The sequence below is a fragment of the Botryllus schlosseri genome, chromosome 2 (genome assembly GCF_051294905.1).
Source record: "Botryllus schlosseri isolate E-star chromosome 2, Bs_hap1, whole genome shotgun sequence".
Classification (NCBI taxonomy): domain Eukaryota; kingdom Metazoa; phylum Chordata; class Ascidiacea; order Stolidobranchia; family Styelidae; genus Botryllus; species Botryllus schlosseri.
Genome location: NC_137237.1, coordinates 38,739,864 through 38,766,393, shown reverse-complemented (window position 1 = coordinate 38,766,393; position 26,530 = coordinate 38,739,864). Strand labels below are relative to the sequence as shown.

Here is a 26,530-nt window from a genome sequence, read left to right as displayed (position 1 = left end):
AATCGCCGTTTTTGGTGTAACATATAAGTGCTGTTCTGGTGCGCATTTGGTATTTGAGCACGTTCTTTAAAAATTTGGAGTAGGTTCCAGATCCGCTTTAGCCACATCACCATTCTTGGTTATTGCTGACATATCACAAAGCTTATCAGATAAGATTTGCATAATGCAATCTCGCAACTAATCCTCAATTTGCATATTTTTATGGTATTGGCGTTTTGGCAAGTAGAAGATCATTCACATTCTAAGAAAACATGCACTGACCATCGTCGACTTGTTGGTACCTTCATAGAATACTGCTTTGCAAGCTGGCCAATCTTATCCCCCTGGTTTTGCTTCGTTATAACATTTAACCGTCACTGGTTTCTTTTTGTGTTGTTTCTGAAGGAAACAGATACCTCCGGTAGGAGTGAACTCAATATATATGTGTACAACTTCGATCTCTACACTGGCATCTCGCCGTTACGCTTTTCAACAAGATGATAACTTTGAAAAGTGTGGCTACATGAAGCTGCCTGTGTTCGTTCTGGTCCTGGGTAGCTTCAAGCAACTTTTAACAATAGTGTCAACTGGGAATACGTTTGCTTCTCCATGCGTATACAGCCACGTTCACGGAACATTGTTTCAAGATGGAATACATCAGACTCTTCACATTGCTATGCTTGGCAAATGTTTAGATTATAGAAGAGGTGTCCTGTCCTATCCTTGCCTAAATATGAGACGCCCTTGTATCAACGTCCACCATCTGACATTTTACCCCAACTATTTGCTGGCATTTAGACCATGTAATGAACGAAAACAATATTATCTTTATCGAGTCTACACGTTTATTTTACTCCTTATGTCAATAGAAAGCTCATGACTTCCAGATACCTGTTCCTCGAGAGGGTCTGACTAAACATAATGCACTGATGCCCTCAGTCCTCATATGCATTCAATTTACTAGATCCAGCTCCCGCTCCCCCAAAGATCCGACTCGTAGACCAGAACAAAGGCCCTTTGCCCGTGTACATCCCTAGTATTTTAGTATGGACAATACAGATGCTGGCTTGATCTAATGGAAGCTTACATTTCAAATGTCATGTTCTGTAACACGCTGAGCTTCAGAAATATAATATTACAGAGCTTTGGTGACTCGGAATGAGGAAGATCCACGGTCTTCTATCAAAGGGGATGTTGTTGTTAACACAGTTAGACCAAGTCGATATTAACAAAATTCTGTTGGTACAAACGACTTTTCTGCGTTTATCAGATACATAACCACTTTCAAGAAAATGAAACTGCGATGCCTTAAGGTAGAAAAACGGTAATGCGTCAAAAAAGCCACTCGGTAGGTCTAGGTAGTTCTGTGCGTAACTTTTTTATTTGTACTGGATGAGTGATGAAAATCATGGATAAGGTGGCCTACATAAAATAAATAAAAGTCAAGAAGTTTCAGCCGAACAGCGTAGGATTTGACTGAATGCCAGCTCTTCAAAACTAAAAATTCGTCAAAAAAAACTCTTGTTCGTTCTAGTGTTAATAAGATGGAATATATTATCGCCAATGGTTGAAGACTTGATGAATATCCTCGAATTAAATTTCAATAAAACATGGGGTCTGGTTGAGGTAAGAACAGACAACAGAAATAGACATTTGCCTAATAAATTACTTTGCTATAGGCCTACTAGGTTACGACAACGTAAGCTTCGATCACTTCGTTTACGGATGATTTATTTGTGAAGGAACAAAGGAGGCTTGGTAAAACGCACGATCATTGAATGATTGGTCGCTCTCACTGGTTATACCAGCGTTTCGCGAACAATCCGACCATATTAAAGATACAGTGATTTTTATCGACACCGCGATTACTTTATGACTGGAAAAGAGTCGTGAATTTTGCTCCGAGTCACGAGTCAATCCACATTTCTGATACTCCGAGTCAGGTCAAGTCAAGTCATTTCAGCAAAGTGATTCGAGTCAAGTCAAGTCATACGAAAAGTTGACCCGAGTCTGACTCGAGTCATCCCAACGCTGGATTCCTGAGCAGTTTCTCATTGTGCTAACTCAGTTCAAGAAGCTACCAACATTAAAGCAACGACGCGGAACCGATCCGCCATTATTGAGTGTCGTTACTGAGAGCACACATCACAGGAATTCCTGAGCAGTTTCTCATTATGCTAACTCAGTTCAAGAAGCTAGCAACATTAACCTCGTCTTCTTTAAAAATCCCTAGAACGCCGCATGTAGAAATGCGCAACCCCAGACAAATTGAAGTGAGCGGAAATCCTTGAAGTCGTTAAACAGTTCGAATTACTGATCCCTGATCACATAGCTACGGCAGTTATACACAATGCGCGGCTGTGTTCTCATGAGAGTAGGCATAGTTCGACAAAGCACGGGAAAATATCATCCTGATATAGGTTGCAGTTTTAAGTTTCAAACTGCTTATAATAGATTGATTTCAGAAAGTTTGGTCCTGTCCACCTCGCTGACAAAATGATCATTTTTGATACATGTAAATGAAATGCACATCGACAATCTCAAAAATTTTACTTGCTTTGTTAAAAAAGTTTGCTCGAAATATCCAGCAGTTTGTAAATATTTAGTGACTCTCTGCTGTGAGCTTGGCCCGCAATCTCACAACATCAAGAACGAAATACACTACATGTAGGTAGTCACCGAATGATGCTTATTCAGCCAATCAATGAAATTGAAATCTTTGTCTGATGTAACAAATCTTGCAGGCATATGGGGTCAATCTTGATTTGATATGTTTATTGTATCATTAAAACCAAACCCGTGTTAACTTGTTAAAGGAGTAATATTGGTAGCAAATATAATTTATAGGCCTACATAAACCCGTTTTACACTCTGCTCAATAATAATACTCAGACGCCGAATATATTGTCCGGTGTGGCCTAGACCGTTAAGGCGCAAGCTTATATTCCCTTGCAAGCCCTCGTCGAACTTATTGGCAAAGCGACGGAAGATATTGATTTTATGGCAATATTATATCATTTAATAGGGTCCATCAAACCACTAGGTGTCGCCAGACTTTAGGTGGTATGGTAACTGCCGTTGTTACGTACGCGGTTGCCCGTTATCAGAAACCTGTAGGTTACTTTCTCGATTGTGTAAGGGTATTTTATATGGAAATAATGGCTACAACATATTCTACGTGGACCGTGAGCTCGCTATAAAATGAACTAAAACTTCGAAAACTTCTGGTGCTGAGCTGGTAGCCGACATTTAGCTGACAATTTCATATTCTCACCTAGTTATAAAATCGGCCTTATTTCCTTCCGTAGAAGCTTTCCGAAGTTTTAGTTCATTTTATAGCGAGCTCACGGTCCCCGTAGAATATGTTGTAGCCATTTTTTCCATATAAAATACCCTTACACAATCGAGAAAGTAACCTACAGCTTTCTGAATACGGCAACCGCATACGTAACAAAGGCTGTTACCACCTAAAGTCTGGCGACACCTAGTGGTTCGATGGACCCTATTGCCCAAGTTGACATATTTTGCGACGTTTAAAACGTTACTATGTACTTCAGCAGTGCAGCAGTGACCTGAGTCACCGGTAGGTACCGTGTACATTAATATAGGCAAGGGGTGGGCAATTTCTCAAGTCGGTGGGCCGAATGTGGGAAAATAAAATATTCCTGAATCAATGCATTAATCGCGTATATATCCACTTGTACCGCCAGGAAGCGCTCCCCATATACAAGGAAAAAATCGTATTCAATGTAAACTTAAGGCGTAAAGCAAGACCAAAAAAGCAGTCGATGAATTTATTAAGGTAAATTAGGCCCACGTCAATTGCTGTTGAAATCAATGAGACATCTGTGGTCAGTCAAAGTTGGCTGGAGAAAAATGGCTTCGCAGTAGATGATGTGGTGGTAGGACATATCCCTAATGAGTATTCAGAGAAAATTAACACCGCAAACTTCGTTATATATAGCCTACAAAGGACGTATAGGTTTAATTGTCCATGGGCGCCTAAATGACTGGCACCGAATGTTCCTGTCTTGGCAATTTGAACCCCAGAAGACGAATTCCATCTGGCAGGGAAAAATTATATGCAAGTGAACAAATACCACTCTGAAATCGTGTGCGTCTTTTAGTTTAGTACGATTGGGCGACAGGGATATCTAAAACTAGATATTCCTGTTGGGCGATATCTCTGTTAGGCGATTCGATATTTTTTGATGTAGCAGACAGGAGGTCACGAAATAACATCATGCAACGAAGTCATGCCAACGGGTTCGCCCGCCCGAATATGTTTAATTATCAGTTACAGGCCCTACAGTTTCCAAGACACCTCACAATGTTCGCTCTAAGTTTTGATGAGTCTGCGCGCACTCACTGCGCTGACCCTTGGACAACAGTGCGTAACGACTTAAAAAGTTCGGATTTGTTGTGCGCAACGTGGATTTTCTGTGCTCAGAAACCGTGTTAGCACTGCGCACGTGCGCAGCTTAGAGGGAACATTGCACCTCACTCAGCTCTACCGGTAAATATGGTAACGTGAGCAGAGAGGATAAGAAATTGATAGCAATATATATGCAATTCCCGATCTTACTGACCGATTTTATTATGAATTATCGAAAGTTTTCGCGCTTCGTACTGCGGCTCGCTAAACAGTACAGCTGAGTCCTGGCAAAAACGAACGACGTGATGGGGGAGGGGCGGTCGGTTCATCACCCTATGGGATCCCAAGACCTAAGTTTTTTCGGGGGGCCTGACGAAGTGCCGTTTCGTTCCTGCCAACGGGTATACGCCCGAAGATGTATAATTATTATTGAGGGGTCCTACCTTTTCAATCACACATCACTCAGCTCTACCGGTAAATCTGTTTACGCGAGCAGAGAGAGGTTAAAAATTGATCTCAATATACATGCAATTCCCGATCATATTGACCAACTCAATCATTAATTAGTGAAATTTTTCGCGCTTCGCGCGTCTAGGCGGGAGTAGCTGCCTCAGTAAATGGACACCCAATGTAGATGACTAGTTTCAGCAAATAGCGGATAGCCGAAGGGGGGTCTGGGGCGAAGCCCCCCGGAAGTCTGGTTTATCACCCGATGGGGGGCCCAAGACCAACGGTTTTTTGGGGGGGGCTGACGAAGTGCTGTTACGGCCTTGGTAACGAATTAATTGTACCTACGGGCACGCCCAAATATATTTAATTAATAATTACGTGCACTTTATTTTCCCATACAACAGCTCACTCAGCGCTACTGATAAATCTGATTACGTGGGCTGAGAGGATAAAAAGTTTATAGCGACTTATATATGTAATTACCACCTATTCATTCATGCATTATAGAAAATTTTGGTAGGTAGGGCGACCAGGCCACACAAACTTTGCTGACCATCGAAATCACGCAGCGGGGTTCTTGGGGGCAAAGCCTTCAGAAGTTTGGTTTATCACGCTATGGGTTCGCAAGGCAATCGTTTTTAGGGGGGTTGACGAAGTGCTGTTACGGCCCTCCCTCTTACTCATTGTCTTTATTACATTCCTTACAATATGGGGGGCGCTGGACCACGATAATTTTTGAAAGGGGGCGCTGGAGAAAAAAAGGTTAAGAACCACTGTTTTAGAGGTTTACACCATCCCTAATCAACCCTGCAGTAGAAACCAACTATCAATCTTAAGCATACAACTAATATTTTTCGATCACTGCAAACTATTCACAAATAGGATGTTCTCTTGGCAGTACGGAAAACGAGAGCCCGGCATAGCTGCGGTTGTCAAAACATTGATTGACTCTTTACAGCAGTGGTTCTCAACCTTTTTTTGAACACGCCCCCCTTTATGATTGTGAAAAATTTCGCTCCCCCTTATCGTCATATCACAAAATCCAACCGGGATGATAGCAACCTCAACAGATTGTTTGATGGCATGGAAGGTTATGAATGTTGATGAGAGAATTAAAAAATATGAAATTCGGTATATATATGGAGAAACACGCGTGGTCTGGAGGCAAATCCCGCAGAGCGCCGGGCGCCCCCAGGTTGGGAACCACTGCTCTACAGTTTACATCAGAGGTCTCAAACTCGCGGTCCGCGAGAGGATTTTTTAAATATAAGAACTCAAAGTTCACGCTAAAACTATTATAAAAATCACCGGAATATCAACAAACTAACCATCACATCACTTTCAAACGCCACTGCGGTAGAAGATCAGCTATTGCGTCACATTTCTAGTTCATGATGATAAAACATGAGCCGTTGATGATTCGTGACTGAAAATTGTGATTTGTTTTGTTGCGACCTTCTCGTAAAATTACTCGATTTCGGATTGACTGGGTGATTAAATAAAAATGACGTTGAGTCGGCTCAAACATTAAAATCAGAGAAGGACTTGCGACTCGAAACGGCGGCTTGGTAATCCCACTGACGCAACGATCTACTGTGATGGGGAATAGTAATGTATCAAAAGGTCGTAGCTTGCGTTGCATGGGCTATATAGCTATCTAATCAGGTCAGTATGGCAACCTTTGGTATTCTGTGACCCCCGTGACGTATAGTTGGTTACATGCCAGGTGTCGTTTATTTTCTTTATCCATGTTATTATCGGTGGCGAGTATAGTAGCCTACGCTCTACACTCTACAGCTGTGCCACCAGCAATGACTTCTTCGCAAATTGGACATTTCTATTCCAGGGGTTCTTACCAAAGGTCGGTAGACTCCATCGGGGTATACGAAGCACCACATCAGGGTGTACGAGATGCATTGTGGAATTAGGCCTAGAAGCTGTGGAATATTTTCTCGGCCAATGTATTCAACTGGGAAATAGTCTTCGCGCTACGCGCGATTTTATGTGAACGAGCTTTCTGATTTTAATATAGGTACCATCAGAAATTTTGTTGAAAATGGACAGGGGCTACGAGAAAACTTATTGGAAGTACAAGGGGGTACGATCGTTAAAAAGGTTAAGAAGCAATTCCATTACTATGGCTTAATATTGATTATATTCAAATTTTTATTGATATGTTCCAATAATAATTGAAGGCAAAATCCAACGCTGATTTAATCTGACTTTGGCAATGACAGTAACAATAACCTATACTTATTACGACTATATCAACACCAGGATTAGGCTACACCTCTCAAATGCTCTGATATCAGATCAATCCTCAGTTGATTTTAAAATATTCTACATGAAATTGTGGCACGTCAAAGGTCCACTAGCTGCAATATTATAACCCGACACGTGTCAAGCGTGAATAGTATTACAGTAAATTACATTTCCATGATGTTTGTGGAATGCCTATGTGTGCAAGGTCGAATGCTCGGAAATTATACATCGAATATCCCTATTATTGATGCTGCGGCCCGCGGCGTCATCAAAAACTATAATAAATTGGCCCGCGAGCACAATTGAGTTTGAGGCCTCTGGTCTATATCCATACCGATTCTGTTGAATCTAATTGAATTAGACATAAACTCGCTCTGGTGCTGGGTATCATTGTTAACGCCGTATGTTGCATGCATCTATTGCGTAATTGGCTTACAGAGTATGTATAAAGACTAGGGTTACATTTAAAACAAACGGTGATTTAAAACACTTTGTTTTAAACAGAGTTTTAAACAGGGGCTTTTTTTTAATGTGCTTTTCTAAGTTGCAAAATTATGCCATAATTGTGTAAATACTTTCCAAAAAACTTGTATGAGCCTACGGACAATTACCACCCGATATAGCCGACGTATAACGATATGGGATGGTTGAAACCCTCAAAATAGTCTGTTCAACATTAATAATACAGATATTTCGTCAAAGGAGCTATATTTACCCTATATTTTCAATTGCCGATGTCAATCCACTATGACTTCACAATTGAATATTCGTGACGTCTTGGCTTAAAAAGAAAGCATGTTTTAAATTAGGGCCTTGTTTTAAACATGTTTGTTTCAAATTGAATTCCGTTTTAAATGCAACCCTAATAAAGACGCTCTTTCTGTGCGACAGCAGAGCAAACTTAGCAGTAGTGCTTCGAGCCAGTCAAGTCGAGTGCAGTAGGAATCGTGTCAACTTGGCCCCAGACCTTGAGCTGCTTCTACCTGACACATCCAACATTAAATTATAGTTTATAATGAGATTGATAGATTATATGCCATTGTATATGGTATGTATCTCCGAGGTATTCGCAAGGACTATCTTCACTCTGTTAGTGTTGTATATAGCGTGTAAGGCGGGCGCACACATATTGGGGCGTTTTGCGTTTTCCTATCCAATTTTCAACTCAAGTGAAAGCCCGAGTGTCAATACTCAGATGATATTTCAATCGATGTTTTTATTTAGCGTTAAGATTAGTTGGCGGCTAAATTATTATAACTTCCTCGTCTGTGTGAATTAGCAACCCGCACAAATTTTCCGCGACAAAACGAGGGAAATGTCATTATCCATGCTATATAAGATGACAAGATGCGAGCGGTATTCACATGCTTCGTGCTGTGCACAACAGAAATCAAGCTTGTGCTACTGAACATTCCGGACGTATGTCTGTCGCAATAATGGTACCCAGAATTGTATAATTCTGAGTCTTGCCCTGCGCAAGAGCGATCTTTCAACAGAGCAATCCGTTCCGATGCAGCAGATCATATTTACGAGAGATGTAACGATGCCGGAGAAACTAATATGTTCTCCGGGCAGTGACCACAATTCACGATGTTGCATGTGCGATTATGATGTACGTTGCATGTATGGCTGATAAACGAATTGGTCTTTGTATATTTAGTGAGTATTTTTGCGTGGGATAACGCGAAATGTCGTTCGCAATCACAGGGCTTGCGTTCATGCTGGCCATCGCAATCGTCGAAGGCAGTGAGTAATACTTTTAATACTTTTCTAGAAAGCCAACCATCTAAAAATAACCCAATATCAGGTTACACAATCGTTGCAGAATATACCAATTTCAATACGCCGTAATTTCGTAATATCGAACAAGTTTTAGAATAACTGTAAATGCGCCAATATCTCATTGGTCGAAATTACTGTATTCGGAGTATTAGGCAAAACTGATGCATATGATCTCATCAGTCGTGACAAAAAGAAACATATCTGTAATGAAAAATAGAACATTCCGCTTTATTGATCGTGTAAGTGATTCCCCGGTAGCAATTGCTCAAATTCTTCACTATTCACAATGTAGCGCTTCTTAGAGGTACACAACATCAACATACGACTGAATCTAATCCATTCATACTGAAATATATACAGATATATTCGTCTGACACTCGTCAGTGGTAATCGTCAGCAACGAGTGGAGATTTGGAATCGCAATGTGTCTTATTGAAGAAGAACTAGCGACAGCATATAACCTTCAGACAAAATCGTCACCGCTTAATTGTAATACCAGCGCCTTTCTCTGTAGACACACCTTAACTCGAATGTCCGTTCAAACTGCAAAGTAGTACGATCCTATCAGGAATTAAAGCGGCCGAATCATTGATGAGAAATTTGTCGGTCCGTATAATCTCTTCGTAGACTACAGGATGTGAGTGTACGGAGTATGGAACACAAAAATCAGCGATTTTATCCACTGCTTGACGTAGAGAGATTTTCTAGCACTGTTCTCGGTTGCGATTTCGACCTTTGAAGTGGAATTTCGCCATGAGCCGTAATTCGTTGTTTTTGAGATGCCGACCTGTTTTTATTCAGACTCGGGCTGGATTGAAGCCGGCAAATACAAGTTCCAGGTATTCAGCACCCCTGTTACCGGCCGCGTAGCTCAGCAAAAATGCAGCATGATGGGAGGAAGGTTGGCGTCGGCAGTCTTGCGTGACGCTGAGGCAGTGAAGTAAGTGATGCAAGTATCAATATTCGGTGTTCATAAATTGCCATACAATTTATCCATTGCTAATTGGAAATGTCCTCAAGACGACTCTAAGTGCGACGCGGAAAGGCTTTGAATCCATCTGCAATACCAATAGCATATCATAGACATAGTTTACGATTGATATGACCCACAATTGTTTAGATGGCTGTGTTGACCCCTTGAGCTTATGGCTAACAGCAACTAGGTCATCTTGATCACAGCCATAATCCGTTACATTTCATGTCTGAAAAGTATCCTGGTGACAAAAAGGTCATCACTTTGAGTATTCGTAGTGGCCTGATTACTAGTTCTAGAGGAACGTAGATTTATGTAGTTGTATTTTCGACATTGGTCTTCCATGTACCCCCAGCGGATTCCCAACGGGTTCATGGATCCAGGGTTAACAACTCCGCATTAACCCATCATCAGCCCAAGCTTGTCAGCATGTCACTGAAGATGAATATTGCGAACTATTTAGATGATATCGACTATTTTCTGTAATATTTCGAATTTAGAAAGATCATCGACGGTGGTTACGTGTACGGTCATTGGACGGAACACCATATGCCATGGATAGGTCTTGGATACCAGAACAACCGTTGGTATTGGCTCGATTTTGGATCCTGGAATCACGCCACCACCGCTTGGAATGTCGGGGAACCGAACGGGAAACTGGTGGGCGAATACTGCGGTCACATCTGGACGACAAGCGGCGGTAAAGTCCTCCTGAACGATACCAAATGCAACGAATTGACCTTCACCTATATTTGTGAGAAGTAATCTGAGTCGGGCGGAGAGTGTGGCACTGGATCGCAGTCAAAAAAGATATGCGAAATTGATTTGCGGATAATGATCGGCTGTTAATTTTTGAAACGGTTTATCTGTTTGAAGAAATTTTATTGAAGATCATGTATTCATGATTCATATCGCATCCTCTCTTGTTGCGAAACAGACTGCCGTATTTTCACGACCACACCGCGTGCTCCTTTTGCGTGGATTGGCAATAAAACGTAAATGTGAATATTCTTGCGTTAATCGGTGATAGCGGGAAAGAACGAATGTGTCTGAGTTTGACAGTTCATTTATACGACATTACCTTCGAAGTTCTGAAGCTCAGAAAGTCACCCTCACAAAAGTAACTCAATGCAATCATGGAGTCTGCCATGTTCACTATTATTAGTAGTTACGACTATGCATTTGTCCAAGTTCGTATACGACGGGTGGTAATGTGTCATTCTGTTTGACTCGCCTCTACCACGGTACTTTCAAACATCAGTAACCAAAAGCACAAGGTTGCAGTCTCACTTAAATTGACATATTTTTCATTTGTTATTCCCGAACCGTATTTCACAAATTACAGTTTTCTGTAAACAAACGCCCATCCCTTTATGGGTTTTCCGTCTTCTTTGGAGTTGCTGCGGGAGAAACAAATCTCTTTCTTTTTGACCAATTCCATTTTGCTGTCGTCAATCAATGAATCGATAATCCCCATCAATTTACCCAGATATTCCTTGTTATGCTCAGTTATGCGACAATTGAAGATCATCAGCCCCCCGGGTTTCAAGGCTCTCACGATATACTGCAAATAACATCGTAAACTGAATAATATAACCGCATTGAATAGTATATTGGTATTGAAATAAACGCGAAATTTTCGGATGACACTCGTCCGGGTTAATCGTGAGCAACTACTGTGCAATTGGAAAGAACATACCATGAATATGAGTTTATATGTGAATGTAATATTATGCACGGACATATTATTCAATTGCATATAGAAGTGCCGTACCTCCAAAAGTACCCAAGATAACACACGAGATATACAGCTTGCGTCATGTTATACTCACTGTAGAAGGGCTAGACCTATTCCCAAGATGTAATCTTTTAGCCATCTCAAACAATAAAATGTTGGCGTATTGATGGGATGTGCTCTTGATTAGCTTTTATGTTTACAAATCTGTATAATTCAGTCTGATAGCCACGACTTCTTGGGGGTTGATAAATATGACCCAATTTGCCATTCACCATTTCTTCTTGAAACCGATGCTAAGTTCTTGATTGATTGAACTTTCAAATCGTAATCGTAGATATCATGAAACGAGCATGAACTCAGCATGCATATGCACATGGCAATTCAAATCATGTCGCGAAAGCAGTGCAATTGATCAATCTCAAACTTTGAATGTTTAAGACAAACTCAGGATCGGAAGTTACACCGGGATTTATAAAAATATCGTAATAAATATACAAAAAATTCGATAGCCGATTAGAATCAGAAATAAAATGTATGATTTGAATATTAGATTTAAGATGGTTCGTAAAATGAAGTTCAGGAATTCGGACATGCAATCGAAGAGGTGGGAAGGCATGATTTTGTATTCTGCATGTGAATTATGTTTAATTGGATATTGAAATGATGTTGCGAAGTCAGGATTTGTCTTTAAACTATTAAACGCTGCATCGCATCGTCCTTGACGGCGGTAGTGACACGCGATAACATTCCCATTATTCACTGCATGTCATGCATCGCAATATATGAAGTATGACGGAAAATGTCAGCTCGGGTATAGACAGGATAGTTATTTTTTAATCGAAAACGGCTCACGCCCATTTACCAATAATCTATGTCGTCCCGACTCCCGCAGACACGAGTCGAAGTCCATCGCTAGTTTATAAATTTGTCTCAGAACACCTGGAGATCACTTATAGCATGCCTATTGAAAATCATTGGTTCAGATGATATAGTACAGTGGTTCGTAACGCATGCGTGACCTGATTATTTTTAGGGGTCGATTGTTCTCAGGCATATTGTATCCGGAGCGACAAAATAACAATAAATGTACTTGGGGAGAAACGTTGCTTATTGCCCAAAGTGATTTTTGTGTCAAATTATAGTAACAATTTGTTTAGTAAAGTAGCCTATTACGAGGGTTAGGGTCGCAATATTTTACTGAACTGGATTATTTGTTCACCTTAAGAACCTGTTGTGAACCACCGATATAGGAGATCACAAATATCTTCCATCTACACATCCATGATCAGCTCAGCATAATTAGTAAATTATCGCTCACCGGGATACATCCTGTACGTAAATGATTTTCCAGAAACGCTCCGACTACAGCGGCAACGTCATACGTATTATCCGGTACGGGTAGCGGACTGTGATCCACTATTTCCTGGGAATACGTTTTTCTGAAAAGAATGAACGTATAGGAATAAAGACGAATGAAAAAAACTTCAATGCAGATAACCTGTATAGTCCTGTTCTTATTGCTATGTCAAGCATTTCGGCATTCACATCGATTCCATCCGTCTGACCGACGTATCCGGAGTCCTTGAAGTATTTAGCGGTCTTGCCAGTGCCTATGGTGTCCCAATAATAGAAACGAGTTTGTGCAAAGATTAGGGCAAGTTTTTGTTGCAGTCAAATCCGTGGAACGTTGCACTTCTTTTTCACAAAAGTTGCACTAAATGGTTTCATTTATTGACAAGTTCTTGAAATCCAAGGTATCCAAGGTATCGTAGCAAAACTCAGTGTTGGCGACATCAACAAAATTAATATCATGAAAAAGTTGACCCTGTGAAAATATAACTTTTGACGGGCTAGCCTAAAAGTACGTCAAATCAGAAACGACCTCAAATTTAAACGACAGTGAAATACCGAAGCGATCTATTTAGATCAGAGGTCTCAAACACGCGGCCCGCGATGACATTTTGGATTTCGAAGTATTCGACAATATCTAACTACTATTTTTTTCATTTGAGAACTTAAAATTCGCTCTGGAACCACCCCAGAAGCCGGAAAACACTCATCAAACTTCACTAATACATTATCACTTTCAAAAGTTGCGACGCAGTGGCAGATTACCTATTACGTGACATTACTTGTTTATGATGATTAAACATGACCCGTTGATAATTCATACCGAAAATTGTGATTGAGACTTGGGCACGACCTTTTGTAGAAGTACTCGAACTCGGACTCAATGGCTGATGAAACATAGATGACTCGAGTTGAGTCGCGTCTAAAGATACTATCAGAGAAGGACTTTTGTGACGCGGAACGCCGTGACTTGCTACAACCACAGACGCAACAAACTATCAAGCTGGTATGGAAAATAGTAAAATATCAAAAGGTGGTAACTTGCGTTTCGTAGCTTATTTATGTCTAAGCAGGTCGATATGGCAGCCATTGGCATGATGTTGAACTGCTGATGCATAGTTGGTTACATCCTGTGTCACCTTTCGTATCTTTATCCATGTTAATATCGCAAATTAAATGTGGCGAGTACAAAGCAGTCGTAGCCTACGCTTCACAGCTGTAAGACAAATGGATTCTTCGGTGATTGGACAATTCTATTGCTATGGCAATGTAATCAATATATTCAAGTTGTTATTGATCTGTTCAAATATTTGAAGGTATATCTAACGCTGATTTAATTTGACTTTGGTAATGACATGATCAATAGCCTATAGTTATCAGGAGTATATCCGATACCAGGATTAGGCTGTACTGCTCCGATGCTCTGATATCAGATCAATCTTTGTAAGATTCTAAAATTTTACCTATAATTGCGGCACGTCAAATTCCGCCAGTTGCAAAATTATAACGCGACGGCTGTTGCGATGTCCTGATGCATTTATGCTCTCGCATGGTTTCTACAGCAAATTATTTTGACAAACCATGCCAAGTACAGCAACAACCTTATTCAAACATCTAAAAATGTTATTTTTTTCGTGCCAGGCGTGAATTCACAATCGTAAATCCAAATTTTACGATGCGTGTGGAATGTCAGTCTGCAAGGTCCCGTAAAATGAGGCTTACTTGGAAGTACATTGAATTCCCCTATTCATTTGTGCTGCGGCCCGCGGCGCCATCAAAAAGTAGGAAATTGGCCCCCGAGCACATTTGAGTTTGAGACCTCGGATTTAGATAGTGTCAAATATTTCCGGTAAAAAGTTAATCGCTGAAAAATCGATAAAACTTGCAAAATGTTGCATGAAAAATCAAAAAAGTAGCAAAACGTTTCATGACAAATCGAAAAACGGAGAAAAGTTGCAATATAAGATTTCTCCAAAAAGATTAAAACACCATGCCACATAACTTCTGAGTTATAAGGAAGCTGCCGGAAGATGTAAAAAAAGTGGCAATAGTTGCAAAAACTTGCCCTAATGATTCCACATGATATTTTTCACGAACACTATACATTCGAAATGACTCTTAGGGCGAAGATAACAAAGTTAGCTAATCCGGGAGCATGCTAATCATGTGATTAAAAACTGCTCATTGGGACGCATTTTAGGCGGAGATAATAAAGTTAGCTGATCCGGAAGAATGAAAATCGTATGAATAAATACTGCTAATCGCGACGCATAAAGCGGGAAAAGGTTACGCGCGATGGTTATAGTCGAGGTGTCCCGAGTTATCAATCAAGTTGCGTTATCTGCTGCATCATAATGCGAAAAAGCCTTACAGGCTGCCAGTTGTCAATTTGTTGACTGGAACAGCAGCGTAATGATAACGATACTGCCACAATAATAAGTAGAATTATCATCATCGTCGCGAAATGACAGTCGTGTCCAATTTGTACGGTGCAGCTAAGAAGTGGATTATAGAATATTGATATTGCTCTGCAATGACGGGTACATAATTCGTTGATTTTTTAGTGAAGACATTACCTAGCACAGTGGTTCTCAACCGCCGGTCCGCGGACCGGTGCCGGTCCGCGACGACATTCCTGCCGGTCCGCGAGGAATATTACAATTTTATACTTTAATTTCAAGATGCAATGTTGAAGGCTTGTCCTTTGATAAAATAAATAAAACATCTAATTTAAAACTGATTCAAAACTTCGTGAGGTAGCATTAGGGCTATAGAAACATGTTCGATTTGACTTAAAGTACAAGACGTTTCATTTGACGACATGCGAGCGACAAATACAGAACAGATACGAGTTCACTCATCGCTAAGCAGCGCAGTTTGATCATTGGTTTTCGATTCATTTATTTTGTGCAGGACCGTAACTGGGGCACCCCAAACCGCCCAATTGGAGAGGGGCTGAGCTTGAAAAGGGCCCAAAATGATTTCGCAAATGAATATAAATCATAGCGTTTTATTTGAAACTTTTTCCAACATTTTTCAATTTCTTTTCGGGCTTTGCAGGATTTAGTGTCCCTAAATGTCTTGCTTATTAGGTGCCCTTCTCCGAGAAATACGCATGATTTATAGGCATTTCGGCGTCAGCCATTGCCGCACCACGACGTATCCACACATAATGAAGTTTAGGTTAACATATGGGACTCCGAAATTTGGGCCTAAAATTCGACCGCGAGAAAAGCCCTTCAGTCGTGAATGATCGAAAATTGTCACCATTGTCGCGATAAGATACGTAAACTCTCTGCTTACGCTGAGTAGAATGGATGTGATCACAAGTACAGGTGAAAACATCCACCCAAGTGTAGGGTCTTGGGGCGAAGCCCGCGGAAGTTTGGCTTATCGCCCTGTGGTCCCAATATCAACGTTTTTGGGAGTGGGCTAACGCAGTGCTTTTTCGGCCCGGATTTGCGGATGGCCGGTATAGCTGTTATAATGTGTTTTCTTGCGGCACGCACTGCATTCGCAGTTGCCGGAGTAGCCTGCGTCTGGTGGCAGTGGGCAATGAGCAAGGTCGCACGACAATGTGCTTGGTTCGACTCCGATACGCTTCTTCTCTTGATATTGGCGGTCGTTATTGAGTTGGCGTGGTCGTTTAAACCCACGGCCTTTGGCGCGAAAGACTGTAAACGACTATCAGCGGTAGCACGTTTATCTGGACAAGGCAATTTTACCTCGACTTGGCAGACTCACTACCATAAAATCACATGGATGCCATCATGAATATTATAAAATACGATCAAAACCCTCTAAATGTCACTCTCTAGCATCATATAATTGCCAAAAACGGTTGCATACTTTACATTTTCGCTTCATTTCAATTTTGACAGTTCACCTGTCCGCCAGACATTTTTTGAAATTGTACTGGTCCGCGAGGCGAAAAAGGTTGAGAACCACTGACCTAGCACACAGTCGGTACGGTCATTATCGAAATATTTGTGCGCAGGAATTGTACGCAGTTTTTATAGATAACTAGCTATCCGTAGTTTGTTTCGGTTTGGTATATCATGAGATCAACACTAACTTTATGCGCTGCGGTCCTCCAGTTTCCTTAATCCTGGGTTGATAAATCCTGACGAACGCGATAATCGACTATAGTGCTAATCCAACTTTATTATCTCCGCCCTTAGAACAATGCTACATTGTTACTGGGCTGGTGAAATCGACTACCTGCTAAGCCATAATCAGGAGTCAGCCATGTGTGTCCATTGTGAGTAATAGAAGAGATTCAAATGTAAATGCTCACGTTGCAATTTGGGTCAAATCGCGATTCGGGTTTCTCTGGATTCCGGGACCTTTTGAGTTTGAAGTGACAAAGCAGTGCGGCCACTGATATTTAAATGACAATTTTGTGTAACTAATATATTCTTCAAGAAAACTGCGTATAACGGTTCCGGACTGGTGTTTTCGCTTCTGTGAATAACTACTTTTTGCTGCATTTCCCCATAAAACTCTGAACTCAATGTGCACTTTTTGTCTTCTCGAATTGGGTGTCAACGTGACCGACTTGAGTTCCAAGTGGTAACTAGAACTATATAGTGAAACCACAACACCACACCTAGTCGGGCGGTTATAATGTGGCCTATGAATATGCTCAACATTTGCATTCGCGACGGATTATTCAATCGAAGCGTTCGATTCAAAAGATCTCAAAATTTGTTACAAATGTGCTGGATATTATAGGCAGTTTTCAATCTACTCAAAATCAGTGTTGGGATGACTCGAGTCATGACTTGACTCGAGTCAGACTCGAGTCACCTTTTTCGTATGACTTGACTTGACTCGAGTCACTTTGCTAAAATGACTTGACTCGACTTGACTCGGCGTATCAAAATCATGGATTGACTCGTGACTCGGAGCAAAATTCACGAGCCAATTTCAAGTCATCAAGGAATCGGTGTCGATAAAAATCACTGTACCTTGCATATGGTCGGTAACCCGTGAGAGCGACTATAATCGTTCAATGATCGTGCGTTTCACTGTGCCTCCATTGTTCTTTCACAAATAAATTGTACGCAAACGAAGTGATTGAAGCTTATAGCTTACGATGTCTTAAACTAGTATAGTAAAGTAATGTAATAGCAAAATGAATATTTCTGTTTTCTGTTCATACCTTAACCAAACCTCTTGTTTTATTGAAATTGAATTCGAATATAGTTTATATTGGCATCAACCATTGGCGCATAGGCTCGAATTGTATCATATCAATTTGTAAATGGGTAATGTATTGCATCGTAACAATTCGTTTCTCTATTATCTATTCTGGCTGGTAAACTGAGGCTATGCAATTACTTGGGTAGTTCACCAATTCTACGTATATATGAACGATACAGCGCCTTCTTGGGTGTATATTTAACTCTATATTCGTTCATTGGTTCAGAATCAATGACCACTCAATCTGTATTTCAGCCATCTAGCGAAATCCAATGACGTAATCGTCCTTCATACGATACAGCGCCTTCTTGGGTGTATATTAAACTCTATATTCGTTCATCGGTTCAGAATCAATGACCACTCAATCTGTATTTCAGCCAGCTAGCAAAATCCAATGACGTAATCATACTTCGAAAAGGCAACTTGACTTGAATTGTGACTTGACTCGTGACTTGACTTGACTTGACTCGAGTCACCTCGAAAAATGGAGTGACTTGACTTGACTCGGGTCACCTTCGAAAATTGATTGACTTGACTTGACTCGAGTCAAAATGTGCAATGACTCGAGATGACTCGTGACTCGAAGGTAGTGACTTGATCCCAACACTGCAGTCAAAATTGCTTCGCGGGGCCGTATGTTTGATACCCCTGCTCTATTCAGAGGTGGTCAAAGTCTAGAATAAGTCACAAATTAATATTGACGTAAAAGTAACAGTAGCAATTTCAATGTAAGTAAAATAGTGAGTATGTTAGGGCTAGTTTCGCCTAAAAACTGTAAACTGTCAGGCAATGAAAGCAATCTAAAATCTTAGGCATTTGAGTAAGCAATTCAGGCAGGAAAAACCTCTGTGAGTAATCCCTAGGGCCTAAAAAAGGTGTACTTTGTTACAGATCGCTTCTGGTTAAATACGAATTTGTGTTAAAAACCAGTCTTAACATATAGCCGACAGTATACATAGCATCCGCAATAGTCAATTCTCGACTATATCACTCACCGGCAGCGACGTCGAGCATCAGGCTTGATTCGTCGTTTTTTACGAACTCAAAAGCAACCTTGACTAGGTTTTCATTGGCCACTGCACCCACGTTTTCCATATGAATGTCATACACAGACGCCAATCGCGTATACGCCTGTACATTTAATCGCGGAGGATTACATTCAGGTCAAGTGTCAAACTGAATATATAGTTGGTAGATACTTCATATTGGCATGTATGTATGCACAATTGCGCATGCTATCGCCTACCCTCAATTGAGTAACGGCCTGTATATGAACATACGGTGGGATTACCATATTTTGGAATCGGGAAATGAGTACACTTTTTCCAAATCAGAAAAGTTACTTGGTCTATACTGAAAACAGACAATTTTGCAATTTTTGCTAGAAAATTTGGTGAGTTGACTCGTCACTTTCATCCGATTCCCGAATGGCCCGCACGAACGTCCGTATCACTTATTTCCCGTCATTTATGCTGAATTTAAGTTGAAACTGTCCATTATCCTACCTGTAAAAGCAGTAAAGGATGACGAATAGTCAAAAAGGAGAACATTTCGGAGGACACATCCTCTTAAAGGAGGGCGTATGGTAACGTGTAGCGTCAATATGCCCCACCTTCACAGACGCCTGGTGGCAAAACCCAAAACCATGAGGTTACAATCTCACGAACGTAAAAACTAATATCGTGAATAAAGATATTGTTTTATTTAAAGCGGGAAATCGTTCTTCTTCCAGACCGCTTGAAAATTCCAGCCGTGAGGGCAATACTTATGTTGGACGGCCAGTTCATATGATCGGTTAGTCAGCAAGTGAAAACAAGGTGTTCCTTTTACACGCGAGCGATAAAACTTACGTAACTGACCTAGCAAACATTGTACAATAACATGTTTATTGTTTATATGATGATGCCACGGCCAATATTTTCTGACTGCGTCACTATATGTTCAATAGCCGCTGTTGTCGTAGAATCATACGTTTGCTATGGCCTAATGCTTCTGTTTATGACGCATGAATGCTTTTACTGGCGCCTCCAATTTATCACTGCACGAGTGCACGAGTGCACGACTGCACGAGTGCACGTGTACGTTAGGGTTGTTCAGAATTGACCAACTTTAAAAAAGTCCGTTTTCAGTCCGTCCGTTTTCAGTCCGTTTCCCATGCCTTGTGTCTATCTTTTACAAGCCGTGGAAGATCTCGGACAAAGATTTCAAAATTTCGAAAAATCAACTCATTCATCCAACTGATTGGTGTTGCATTTTTGTCAAATTATTCCATTTATTTGCTATGTTGTTTCGTTTCATTATCCATTTCCTCGTTTTGCTTTACGTTTCATTGAATAATAGGATATTTGCAATGTCGCTGTGCAATTGTATGGCGCATTTACAGTTGTGTTCCTTTACATCAGTGATTCTTAACCTTGCCTTCAGCGCCGCTTGGGAGGCGTTGGAAGGGAGCGGAAACGCTCAGGGAGAGATATGGGGGTTGCTGGGCTCAGGGGGGTGATATGCGGGGCGCTGAAGTAAAATGGCTTCGCAGTATATGATGTAGTAGTAGAACATATCCTTAATGAGTATTCAGAGCAAATTAACATTCCACAAAACATGTCAAATCCCGAAATTTTTGGTCGCGACGATGTTTGCAACGTATGTTTTTATAAATGTAGTGGGTTATTATAGTTCACGTAAAACGAATTGCGCGTACTTTTAGATCGCGAATTTCCCGGTAAAACACTGCCTATATCCATAGGTGCTTAAATCGGACGTGTGGAATTATCATGTCGTCATAATCTGCACCCCACAGGACAAATAACATCCATCAGAGAAAAATTATTTGCCAGTGAAGAATTACCAATTTTGAATCGTGTGCTTACTTTAGTTTAATACGTTTATGCGTTTCAATATCCAGACGTGGTCAGTAACGAAGTATTTCTACTTTTTGAAAGTACTCAAGTAGTTTTCCTCTAATTCTGGTACTTAATCAAGTAGATCTGATTTTGTTTACTTCTACTTCGTAATATTTTGTTACTTACTTACTTACTTTTCGATATTTTCAGGTTGTAAAGTAGGAGTATTTTAATCCTCCAATACGAAAGATAGCCTGAGGAATTTCGGGGCTGTTTTCACGGAGTTCCGACATTTAGTATTCATAAAAGTGAAGTAAAGCCCAGAAATTTTGTTGCGCTTCGCGCACAGTAGTTCTGGAGTGACAAATATGTTTTCGCGGAAGTATCACTGAATATATAATTTAGGTACCGGATTGCTCGGTTCCGCTCATACCGCATTGTCGCCCATATCAAATATTTCATCATAGTAAATATGGCCCACCAAAACGTTTGAAACTAACGTTTCGCAATCTAGTAAATCCCTATCATATCGTCATCTAGCAGGCCATGACGTGTCCTTGTAATCTGGAAAATCCGGCTTTTTTTAACGTTACACCTGTTTTAGCAGATCACCTTTGAATCGTTACGATCAATAGACATGAAATATATTTTCCGCTTTTTAGAAGTGGTATTTGCATTTCTCTTTCAATTCCCAGTATCATACTTTGAATTCTAATTACTTTCAGTTCTTTGTCTGCAGAACATACAGGTTGAAGCATAAAATCAAGTGCCTCTATTTTCCGAAAATAAAGCTACACCAAATATAAATTTTACTATCCACAATATTTGTTATTAACGTATACTAATCGCGCGAAGTGTTGAAACCGTATCCGATACAACTTCTACGTTTTGGTCTTCGCCTAAACTTGGGGACTTATAATATGGAGTATGGCGCCATGCCATGATGTTCTCTAAAATGGGGTCTTCTAGTAAACAAAAGGGTTAGTATCGCATTTTCATATCAATACTATAATTTGTATCCCATGATGCGAAAGAATGCTTATGCTGTCGAAAATGGATAATTCCTGAGATGCATCTATACGAATCAAGCTCTCTGCACCTTCCGCATAGCTCAATTTGCGGATTTTCACAGACCATGCGAACTAATTATGACTGTTTTCAAAACTATACTTACTTACTTGATTATATTTGAAGTCAGTCAATTCTACGTGTACTTCAAGTAGTTTTAGGTTGCTTATGGAAAAAGTACTTCTACTCGTACTTGAATAGATTTTTTCGTTGCTACTTCTACTTCTACTTGAGTAGCTTTCTCGACTACTTTGACCACCTCCATGCATATTATAGTTGGGTTAAATGTTTTACTTCATGGTAGCCTATGTATTTGATTTCAATATATTTTTAATTTGTCTTATTTGTATCAAGAATTAGACGTTATAATAATTTTGTCAGTTATTCATAGCTTGGACTTTGTATTTTTATCAAGCAGCTGTATTCCACTCAAGAAGCCAGGTATCTGATTTACAAGAAGCAAACACAGCCGACAGTGCGATGAGGTCGTGTACCGAGAATGAGGCATTTTATGCGGTTACAGCCGCTGTATGGCCGTGGCCAACAGACTATGTCGATGTGTTGTCTGATCCGTTTGCTGCTCAAGATTTTGACAGTTATTGTAAAACCTACGTATACTGTTATTTTACTATTCAGCTTCAGTTGATAAAGCAATTTCATCAATATATGTCACGCAATTTGAGTTATTAATGATAACATTTATGGCAAGTTTTTGTTGCAGTCAAATCCTCGGAAAGTACAACTTATTTTTCATAAAAGTTGCGGTAAAAAGTTGCATTTATTTTCACCAAAGTTGCACTAAAAAGTTGCTTTTGTGGGCAAGTTCCTTGACATTATTAGTGGTATGAGGAGATACTCGAATCTATCCGTATTCAAGGCACCGTAGCAAAACTCAGTCTTGGCGACTTCATTCAACAACATCAAAGGCCTGAAAAAATGACGCAGTGAAAATATAATTTTTGGCGGTCTAGCCTGAATGTACGTCGAATCAGAAAGGGCCTCAACTTTAAACGACAGTGAAATATTCAAGCGAGCTATTGAATAACATATAGCGCCAAATATTTCCAGTGAAAAGGTAATTGCATGAAAAATAAATAATAAGATTTGCAGAAAGTTGCATGAAAAAATCGAAAAAACTTGCAAAATGTTTTACGAAAAATCGAAAAAGCTGCAAAGAGTTTCAACTTATGATTCCCTCCAAACAGTTTAAAACACCATACTACACAACTTCTGAGTATTTAGGAAGCTCTCGAAAGTTGTAAAAACTTGCCCTAGTAATAGGCTTACCATATTTTGGAAATGTAAAAAGAGGACACTTTTTCAGAAATTTCAGACATGCAAAACTGGAGAAGAATTCTCAAAAACCGGTAAATTTATCCCACTTCGTGATCGGTTGACTAAAAAAAAAAAAAAAAAGGTCATCACTTCCGCTCACAGCTCAAAATAACGTTTTTCTCTCCACATTGCCAGGTGGATGACTAAAAAAAAAAAAAAGATCTTCTTTTCGCTCAGAGCAAAAATCACCGCTTTTCCCTCCAAAATACCCGCCGGAGCGTCACTTCTCGGCTAATTTGCGGCATATCGCTTGCAATTTCATCTAAATCTGACCTAAATTTTCAAACAAGAGGACAAAATCTCAAAAAAGAGGACAAAAGGGCGTCCTCCGAGGACACTTTCAAAAAAGTCAAAAAAAGAGGACAAATCCTCTTTAAAGAGGACGTATGGTAAGCCTACCTAGTAATAATACTTCCATTTAGCGCTTCTCGACAGGGTTATATGCCTCTGGATGTATCATCGAGTAGCTGCGAAAGAAGAACAATCCATTCCTTGGAGTGCGTGCATGAATTGGGTATACGTGTATGAAATGAGGACATAATTTTTCAGCGCAGTAGTCCACGCTAGTGCACAAGCTCCCAACCCTTTTTCTGACATGGGCACCTTTGAAAATTTATCAAGCTTGCGGACCGCTAATTCCGAGCGCGACCCTAAACAGTAATTTTAGAAGCTACGAATAAATTTATAAAAGTCAGCCAGCAGCAGGTAGGATAGTTCTACGAGTAGAGCTTTAATATAACTATGAAACTCTCGATGATATAGATCTCCGGCCCCCATAGTATCGTCGAACATGCTTATATATATATTGAATGTATACTTTACCGCATTTCGATCCTTAGCGTTACTTTGATAAACCAAGTCATTGACGCAACGCCAGCCCATTTCTTCCTCTTCCGACATTGTCTATAGATTTAGTCTAACTTAGATGGTAGACACTTGATTGACGCACAATATAAATAGATAGGTGAGTGCTTACTATACTATATCGTAAGAGGCATACATTTTCTGGAAAACAATAATTCGATCGCACCACACGATTCAAATGACTTTCTTGCACAGCGTGTCGACGGTTCCCAAACTGGGCGTTGTGGGGGTTCGCCATACCTTGACGAGCGCGCAAAGAAAGTTGTTCAGCGTTCTCGTTTGCCGTATAGTACAAATGTAACCACAGCCGATCCGGACCTGGTGCTAAATGCCTTTCTCGTTCACATTTACTACGCAAAAAAGTCACGAAAGGTACCATTCCAATCCACCGACCTCTGGGTTATCGAGTACATGGGTTGTCGCTTCTTAACCCTTTGCGATATTTCTGACAGGCATTCCGTCACTAGTGCACTTTCTCGGCGATATCATGGCAGAGTCGGAATCCTTATATAGTTGTCAACCGGTAATTTATCGAGGATACCTGACATAGAAATTAATTTCCTCGACGCTATCACGCTGCACGATTCAACGGTTCGCTGCATGGCTGCAATATTCTAGCGTATAATTGTATAGATCAGTGGTCGGGAACCTATGGCTCGCGAGCCATATATGGCTCTTTTGGGCATAAGATATGGCTATTTGCGAAATTTTTATTTTTGTGCCTATTATCAATATTGCAGCAACGTGTTATTAAATCTCCAGCACGACCAGTGTAATTATACTTGTGGTATTATAAACATGACTTTGAGAGGTCAATACGGTGACGTATTCGGGATAAGGGGCTCGGACACCCTTTTCAAAATCCGCAGGCGACCAATATCACACCAGAATTCGATGTACCCTCCATGAAATCTTGGATTGATTGATGAAAGAGAGTATGATACGTGGCAGCATCTGTATCACAATGCAGTTTTCAAATGCACATTGTCTTCTTGATAGGGCAAGAAATTACCTACCGGGGAAGTCACATTCACAACTACGAATTCAAATTACAAACAACGCCATAGCTATCCACGTTTTTGATTGATAACGTAGCTTTGTAGTCGCTGTGACAATGTAGGCGTGTGACGCAACGTTATGTTACCGCCGAATGCGTTGAGAATTGAGAAGTCGAATCGGAATCAGTGCGACAATTACATTCGATTAATCTCAGTTAATATAAATTCTATGATATTTACGATGAATTGCGCTATTATAGGTAAGGCATCGCCCGGTCGTGCATCAGAACTACTCCACTATAGTGTTTCCAAGCGCTGACACCACACTGCTTCGTTGAATCTAATGGCGACGGGGAGACTAATCAGCCTATAACTTATCACTTATGTGACAGGAGTTCTGGTCTACCTCAGCTAGACTTGAATCCCCAAATCCATTGGTGCTGCATATGTAAAACATACCCCTGCGATATTCGCCACCTTGTGGCCGCGTTAAAGGCTAACCGTATTGTTGATTTTGTTGACTTTTGAAGTTGACTTGACCATCTACAATGACTTTCGCGTGCTTACAGCATGACAGTCCACTCTGATGAAAAGATATAGCAGATGAAAACATTCCATAGAGGTCTCAGGCTATAAACTCAAACCAGGTTTTGTTTGGACGCGTCACTGTCTTGGTGTTCTGGGAACTGGTATAACACATGTTGGCTTCTCACGTGCAATACGCCGAGTGTTTACCAACGCGGCGTAATTACAACAACGCGCGCTTGATAATAGTAAAACACTGGTTGTTCAGGCACTTCTTGACAACTTTCAACATTAGCGAGTTTGTAGAACACACAACGATTTAAGTGCAATGCGAATGCATCAATATTTATTCTTGCAATGTAATTGGAGTAATACGGCTCGCGTTCAAAATCTTTACTTACAATTCAAGATTACTAACTGTCAGTTAAGGTTACCATATGTCCTCTTTTATGAGGATTTGTCCTTTTTTCAATAAGTTGAAAGTGTCCTTGGAGGACGCCTAAATGTCCTCTTTTTGCGGAATTTGTCCCCTTTTTCCTCTGAAAAGGATTAAAATGCAATGAAAAATTTGACTCCGACGCACCGAAATTCAGAGTTTCGTATGAAATGGGGAAAATCGGGCGTCGAGTTAACGTGATGACCATCATTTAGTCAACACCGTACACTATCGTAAAAAGCGGGTAATTTGAGAATCACAGTACTATTCGGTCGAAAGATTTTCAAAATAAATCACCAGTTTTCTTGGCCGGTGGAACTCGGAATTTATGAAAAGTTTCCTCGTTTTAG

At 40.4% G+C, this 26,530-nt stretch overlaps 2 protein-coding genes across 3 annotated transcripts; one reads left to right on the top strand and one right to left on the bottom strand.

Annotated features, from left to right (window-relative positions):
- Nucleotides 1-8,682: 8,682 nt before the first annotated feature.
- On the top strand, nt 8,683-10,829 carry LOC145434624 (C-type lectin mannose-binding isoform-like). The gene is made up of 3 exons (XM_080311968.1): nt 8,683-8,812; nt 9,650-9,788; nt 10,322-10,829. Exons 1-3 carry the CDS (start codon nt 8,755-8,757, stop codon nt 10,584-10,586), a joined length of 462 nt encoding a protein of 153 aa, XP_080168094.1. The 5' UTR covers nt 8,683-8,754; the 3' UTR covers nt 10,587-10,829.
- Nucleotides 8,967-25,595, bottom strand: LOC145434622 (methyltransferase-like protein 27). Of its 2 annotated transcripts, none has more exons than XM_080311966.1 (5): nt 24,180-25,595; nt 19,110-19,245; nt 13,058-13,169; nt 12,878-12,998; nt 8,967-11,385 (listed from the first exon to the last, which is right to left on the bottom strand). In XM_080311966.1, the coding sequence occupies exons 1-5, from the start codon at nt 24,255-24,257 to the stop codon at nt 11,161-11,163; spliced, it is 672 nt and encodes a 223-aa protein (XP_080168092.1). In that variant the 5' UTR covers nt 24,258-25,595; the 3' UTR covers nt 8,967-11,160. The 2 variants fall into 2 exon arrangements, with proteins under 2 accessions (XP_080168092.1, XP_080168093.1); XM_080311967.1 differs by lacking the exon at nt 24,180-25,595 and adding an exon at nt 23,757-24,144 and having other exon boundaries at nt 19,110-23,293.
- Nucleotides 25,596-26,530: the final 935 nt, after the last annotated feature.